This window comes from Malania oleifera, chromosome 1 (genome assembly GCF_029873635.1).
Source record: "Malania oleifera isolate guangnan ecotype guangnan chromosome 1, ASM2987363v1, whole genome shotgun sequence".
Classification (NCBI taxonomy): domain Eukaryota; kingdom Viridiplantae; phylum Streptophyta; class Magnoliopsida; order Santalales; family Ximeniaceae; genus Malania; species Malania oleifera.
In genome coordinates, this window is record NC_080417.1 from 103,848,936 (window position 1) to 103,856,204 (window position 7,269).

Genomic DNA, 7,269 nt, shown 5'->3' on the forward strand with positions numbered 1-7,269 from the left:
TCCTAGAAATACTAGGAACATAAAAAGTCTCATATAAATCCAAACAATAACTAGTGTCCAAGATTAAACGATAAGTCCCGACAGCTTCAACTGACACTTTTATTTTGTTCCCCATGAAGATAAACTTCTCATTTGGGTTTATGTTCTGGATTATAAGAAATCCCTGCATCATATTAGAAACATGAGTTGTACATCTAGAATCAATCCACCAAGTATTATAAGGAACTTCAGTTAAATTTGATTTGAAACATACATAAGCACTAGGCTTACCCTTCCTTTTGAACTAAACTTTCCGTTTCAAGCAGTAGTTCTGGTAATGTCCAAGTTTTCCACATAAATGACATTTGTCCTTACTTGATACCTTCTTCTGGATATGAGAAGAGGATTCATTATCCTTTAAAGATCCTTTCCCCTTTCCATGCTTCTTTGCTTTCTTTTCAGCTCCTTGATTGTTCAGATAATGAGTAGAGTGAATTCCTTTAGTGTTTAGTCGTGTTTCCTCTTGAACTAGTATACTATGCAACTCATGCACATTCCATTTATCTTTCATGGTGTTATAGTTCATTTGAAACGGTTCATACTCAATTGGTAATCAGTTTAAAATGAACTGAACAAGAAAATTTTCATTCACATCCATTCCAAAAGTCTTAACTTTTGTTGCAATATTTGTCATTTCAACAACATGCTCATGCATAGTATGTGAACCATCAAACTTCATGGTGGTTAATGTACCCATTAATGTCCCAGCAAGAGACTTATTTGCTGTTTGGGAACGCTCTCCCACAAACTTTAAAAGCTCCTTAGAACTTTCAGTTTTGGGAATAACTGTCTTAATGTTATTTGCAACACTCATTCGCATAAAAATCAAATTTAACCTGTTTGATCTTTCCCAATTATTGTAATAGGTTATTTCTTCAGCACTACTAGAATCAGTAATAGCAGCAGGCTGATCACTTAAGAGTGCCAAATCAAGATCCAATACACGGAGGTGAAATTGAACTTGTTCACTCCAATTAGCAAAATTCAACCCATTAAACATTGGAACAGATGAAGCATGCAAGTGTATCGATCTAGGCACAAGTACATAAAAAATTAACCATACTTAATGCTTTGAATGAAACATTTATAAGATCACAAACATAAATATATTAATGGGAAAAACACTAATGTAAAGAGCTTTTGGTAACATTATATGCACTCATTATAAGTATCTATTATCTTTGGATAAATAGATAAAATAATAATAATAATAATAATATTACCAAAAAATTATCCTTATATTATAAGAATAATTAATTAACCTTTGGGTGATTCTTGATATCTTATAATAATTTAATATCATTCTAGCATCAAACATATGAGTACTTAATGATTTAATCACTTTGGTGATTAAAATCAAAATACTTTATAACATCGAAATGTTAAAATATTGTGAGTAACATAAACATGTTGTTAAAATACTTATATAGACTCATATTAGCATGAGTTAAAATTATATATATTTACTATCACATCAGACATTTTGCGCCATCATAATTTAAAAAAAAAAAAAAAATATATCATGGCAGAACAGAATTAAACACAATGCACATAAAATAAATTTGGAGACGTGCTGCATCGTGAAATTTTATTAACCAATGGCTTGACTCAAACTAAAATTTTATGAAACATGACCCTTTAATCATAATAAATAATAAATAAAAAAATCACAAGTTTCTAAAACCTAAGCTCTGATACAACATGCAAGTTTAATATAAACATGATTTAATCATTGGATCTTCGAAACTCATAATTTTATACAACAAATAAGAAACTCATACCTTGATCCATGCTTCCAAATGAATATCCTTGGGCTGTGTTTCTATCATACAACCTTACGTTTCCTTGTGCTTTTCTTAATTTGATGGAAAAATAACACAAGCTTCCTAGGATGAGTTATGACTAGCCCCAACCACCTTTATATACTAACCACTCCATCAAGTGATTAATTAACATTCATAACTTATCATAATTATGACTTCTCAAATTCTGAGAAGTCATTAGAAGTCATTATTGTAAATAGACTCTTCAGGAAATCAATATTATTATAATATTATTATATTTAAAAACCTTTCATATCATGTAAATAATATAATCATAATTTTATTTGAGACAATTTATTTATGTCTTACATTTCACTCTTTTCATTTAATTCAACTTATAAAAAAACAATAAACAAAAAATTGAAAATTTCTTGTCATATTACAAATGTAAGAATTTAAAGTGAAAGATTATGTAAAAGGGTCGATTCTTTCTATAATTTTTCAGAATTATGAAAATCACTTCGAAGGCAGTTCATTACTCAAATACAATAAATTCGTAGATGAAATGCATACGTTGCCATGTATGCTAGCACTGTAAGACCACAGAAAGAAAATGCCCCTCTTTCACAAAACTTTTTATGAGGCAAAATTAACTACTACAAGTATATATAATATGCACATGATCAGTGCGTGTCTTTTGACTATGAGTAGGGAATTAAATGATACACCTAACATATATATATATTTGGAATAGCTAGCCGTTAATCATATGATCCAGTTGAAGTTTTTTTGTTTAGAATTCAAGGATTACATGTGCTCAATTCTAAATTCTAAATGCAAATTTGTCTCTATGATAGTTGTTTTCAAATGGGTTCTAGTGGGCGTTTGAAAAATGTTTTTGGATTTATGCGAAACTTAAATTGAATAGAGTTTGATGCAAGTTTCCTATCTTACCAAACACTGTGTGAAGAGGAAAAAGAGTTCCTTTTCGCGTGACTTCTGACCCTATTGGTGTCGGTGTTGCAAAAACTGGTTTATTTTAATAGCGTGCAGGCAATGGAAGAAGAGGAAAATTCCATCTACCCCTACTTTTGGAATGAACTGATTTGTCGAATATGCGCATCTTCAAAACCACGCGGCTTTTTAATTAAACCCACAAAGCTTGCAAGCTAGCTAGCTACCCGGCTAGCTAGCTGCTTTCAAGTTTCAACCCCATGCATCAACTGCTTAATTAATTACAGCTCCAAAACTGCAAAAAACTTCCTGCAGTTAATTAAATCGATCTCATGGTCATTAAGAGCTGAAAGAGACGTGGCCCCTCTCACATCTCTATTTAACACTTCTCCATCTCAATCTTCAACCTTCATCTCCTCTCTTGGACTGTAACCCTTCTGCTCTCTCTCTCTCTCTCTCTCTCTCTCTCCCTCTCTCTCCTCTCTCTCCCTCTCTTCTTGCTAGCTGCAGGGAAATGGCCCTACTCTGGCTGTTTTTGGTGAGGGTTCTGCTGGCAGTGTCGCCCGTTAAGGCGTATTATTGGGGTTGGAGCACTGCTCATGCCACATTCTATGGAGGTGGTGATGCTTCTGGGACAATGGGTACGCACATGACATCTGTAACTCCATAAATGTTAATTTCTGTGTGTCGTTATGGAAAGTCCATGCATATATGCGTTCTTCTGTATATACTTTCTCTGATGTATTCTATATATACGTGTGTGTATATGTAGGAGGGGCATGTGGGTATGGGAACCTGTACAGCCAGGGGTACGGGGTGAACACGGCGGCGTTGAGCACAGCATTGTTCGACAATGGGTTGAGCTGCGGAGCATGCTACGAGCTGAGGTGTGTGGACGACCCGCAGTGGTGCCTGCCGGGCTCCATTGTGGTCACTGCCACTAACTTCTGCCCGCCGGGGGGTTGGTGCGACCCTCCCCTTCCCCACTTCGATCTCTCCCAGCCCATCTTCCAGCACATTGCTCAGTACCGCGCAGGAATCGTTCCTGTCGCTTACAGAAGGTATGACTTTCCATCCTCTACCTGATCATTACCTTCACTGTTTCACCTCTAATTAATTAGATTAAGAGTTGGCAATTGGGTCAAGTTAACTTTCTCTAGATAAGTTTTAGGTTAAGTATATAATCTCAATGCAATAAGAGATCCATTCCTCACTGGTATCTTAATTAGTTAGCTGTTTGGGGGTGGAGGAGATTGTACTTGTGCCAAAAGAGCTAGTTCACCTAATTAAATGACAAAAAAGTCCAAAATTCAAATCTCACCTTTTACATTTTTCTAAGTAAAATTTACAATTATTACATGAAGTGTGATAGGTCACTCAACTAAGAGCTTAGTGGGTTTTCAAGTACAAGAATGTGATAGAGAGATGTTAAAGTCACTCTTAGAGCATGAGTATGGTTTTATTATTTTTGACAATTTTCAATTGAACGATGAGGCTGCTTTTTTATTTGTTTAAATTTACATTTGATCGGATAAATAATTTTAATATCTTTCTAACAATTGCAGCTTGAATATTCTAAAAGAGTTTGGTTTCATGACTCATTTAAACTTATATTTAAGTGAAAACTTATAGGAAGGTTCCCGTCCACCTTCATAGGACATGTTATAAAAAATAAAAAAAATCCCACAAATAAGCAATTGGGTAAACTTAATTTATAACATTGGTTGTATTTTTTGCTAATCCCAATGCAATAAGAGCACCCCCACGGGAACTAAAACAGAATCACTCAAATCTTACTCTGGATCTCTTTAATTGGGCCCCGTAGGGCATTAAATAAGGTCGTTTTTCCATTGAAGAACATGCATGTGTTTTTGTAGGGTAGCCTGCAGGAGAAGGGGAGGGATCAGGTTCACCATAAATGGGCATTCCTACTTCAACCTAGTCCTTATCACAAACGTTGGGGGTGCAGGTGATGTGCATGCGGTAGCCATCAAGGGTTCAAGGACCAGATGGCAGCTGATGTCAAGGAATTGGGGTCAAAATTGGCAGAGCAACAGTTACCTGAATGGACAGAGCCTCTCTTTCAAAGTCACCACTAGCGATGGACGCAGTCTCGTTGCTTACAATGTGGCTCCTGCTGGTTGGTCCTTTGGACAGACCTACACTGGATGGCAATTCCGCTAGACCTTCGTTAATCAACTAAATTATAGTATTATAATTCAAATATATATTAAACATACTATCTAGTTATATAGTGTGCTATTGGTATGAAGCTAAAGTAATTAATTTGGGGAAAAAAAAAAAAAGTTAATTATGAATATTAATTAATTAATTAACGAGTCAATGATCAATCATCAGCTAAGGTCAAAATGAAAAGGGTTTACTTATCCAAGCCATTACCCTTCTGTTGTAGCTATATGTTTGGGGTTTTTTGATTTTCATGTTTGGTTATAAATGCACGGAAAGAGAAGGGGGGGGGGGGGGGTGGGGAGGGGGAGGAACTATTTGCTGTAAGTGCAATCAATGATGAAATAATATTCAATTTACATGCCTCAACTAGTGAACTGTTCTTTATTCTTCTGCATCTTATTTTGTGAGATCACCATATGAGAGCAACCTATAGTTTGCATATTTACTTATTTGATTGGAAAGTAGGAAACCGTGAGAAATAAGTTCATTTACAAATGTGATGAGTACATATGCATGTGCATATGTATCTCGCTTGTAAGTTTTTATGCTTATGTTGGTTGGCACACAAAATTGCCTCATGTTGTACTAGGATAACATGTGCTACACCAATAAAAAATAATGTTTTAAGAAGTCTTGATAGTAGGGGTTCTCTCTAACATTTAAGTCAGATGGGAGGAATAAATATAAAGAGGAGGTTGGGAGAGTGAGACTGGGAATCATGGTTTTACACTTTTCCTTATCAACCTCTTGTTTATATACTTGAGCTTACTGATTTGGGGGCTAATTGTTGGAAATTTTTCTCATATTATTAAGGGCATTGGTGTAATCCCAAGAGGAGGAAGGGGAGGAGGTGAATTAGATATTTAAAAAATTTTAGGTCACTTATATTCTAATTCTGTCCACAATCAGTACAACTCAACCTATGATTTTTTCTAGTCAATTCCAATTCAATAGATACAAGGGCATTCAGATAAGTTAGACAGATAAAGTAGTTCCAGTATTGCTAAATCATATGCAAATACATATTTAAATATTCGTGCAATAAATTCAACAAATGCAAATAAGAAAGTAAACATAAGAAAGTAAAGGGAAATAAAAGAACAGTGACAGATAATATGTTATCGAGGTCTGACAACTGTGCCTACATCCCCACCTGTAGCTATCTGGCTTGAGGATTCTTCCAAAGCTTTCTTTCGAGTGGAGCGACACCAGTTACAACCTCCTCAAAGCACACTCAAGAAAAAAGTTATTTAAAATCAATGAATGAGAGAGTGTATGCTTTAGACAAATATAATAACCAAGCCTATAAGAATGAATACTAATCACTCTTCACTTTGCAATGAGTTTGCAAATGAATAGGATGAGATTAATGTTCTCCTTTATGAATGATTTTATCAAGAAAGAATGAAGGAGAAATGAATAGTATGCTTGAAATTTGAGAGTATATAGCAATATAAGAATGATAATTTTTAGAGAGAATTTGCTAATCAAATTGCTAATCAAGTTACTAATTAGGACAAATGAAAGGGTATATATTGAATTCCCAAGTTTTTTGACCATTGGAGACATGAAGGGAATTTTATAAAAAGTTTAATTAAAATTTAACCCTAATTATAGCAGTAAAAATTTGAGAACCCGAGAGGTTCAGTCGCTCGATTGTCCTCACACATGAAATTTGATTTTTAAAGTAGGGTTCGGTCGACTGAGGATAGTATGGATCGGCTAGCCAGGGCAATTTGTCAAACCTTCGTAGGTTCGGAAGCCTAAAGGAAATGGTCGGTTAGCCGAGACACAAGGCCAGTTTGCCAAGCCAATTTTAAAACTCAAAGTCCAGTCAGCCGAGGCTTAAAAGCTAGGCCAAAAATGAGGTTGGGCGGCCGAGCATTTATGTGTATAGGAGGACTGGTTGGCTGACCAATAAGAAATTTAAATATTTAAAAGTTCGGTTGACTTAGGGTATTTGAACACTAAAGGTTCGGTCGATTGAGGCCAGATAAAAACATGATTTTGACCCTATTTTTGTTTCAAACACTTGTCAACCCTTTGTGTATAAGATGTAGCATTTTGATTTAAGGGTTTTGGAACCTAATGGTCGGTCTATGGTCTTTGGTTTTGAGCATTCAATTCTTACCATGCATGAGATGCAATTATTCCAAACCATATGATTATTATAGACCCAAATAATATAATGCAGTTTACAATTGAAAATAATGGTCTTCATTCCCTTTTACTCTTCAAATGCCAAGAATATGAGCTTCAATGTCCATCATGGGTTCCATAATAATCTTACTATCCGTGCAAGCTAAGAATGATCTGTTTCAAA

General features: G+C 35.1%; 2 protein-coding genes across 2 annotated transcripts; one reads left to right on the forward strand and one right to left on the reverse strand.

The window, feature by feature from the left end:
* Positions 1-592: 592 nt before the first annotated feature.
* Positions 593-1,039, reverse strand: LOC131147938 (uncharacterized). The gene has a single exon (XM_058097615.1). It carries the CDS (start codon positions 1,037-1,039, stop codon positions 593-595), a length of 447 nt encoding a protein of 148 aa, XP_057953598.1.
* A 2,128-nt stretch (positions 1,040-3,167) lies between these two features.
* Positions 3,168-5,312, forward strand: LOC131143750 (expansin-A10-like). Its single transcript, XM_058092051.1, has 3 exons — positions 3,168-3,397; positions 3,529-3,817; positions 4,634-5,312. The coding sequence occupies exons 1-3, from the start codon at positions 3,271-3,273 to the stop codon at positions 4,938-4,940; spliced, it is 723 nt and encodes a 240-aa protein (XP_057948034.1). The 5' UTR covers positions 3,168-3,270; the 3' UTR covers positions 4,941-5,312.
* The last annotated feature ends 1,957 nt before the right edge of the window (positions 5,313-7,269 follow it).

What these genes read in the sequence shown, in the direction of transcription:
- LOC131147938 (XM_058097615.1), bottom strand. Translation starts at nt 1,039, where the DNA reads ATGTTTAATGGGTTGAATTTTGCTAATTGGAGTGAACAAGTTCAATTT.
- LOC131143750 (XM_058092051.1), top strand. Translation starts at nt 3,271, where the DNA reads ATGGCCCTACTCTGGCTGTTTTTGGTGAGGGTTCTGCTGGCAGTGTCG. An exon ending in TGATGCTTCTGGGACAATGG is followed by an intron (nt 3,398 to 3,528) that starts GTACGCACATGA and finishes GTGTATATGTAG; the next exon opens with GAGGGGCATGTGGGTATGGG. An exon ending in GTTCCTGTCGCTTACAGAAG is followed by an intron (nt 3,818 to 4,633) that starts GTATGACTTTCC and finishes GTGTTTTTGTAG; the next exon opens with GGTAGCCTGCAGGAGAAGGG.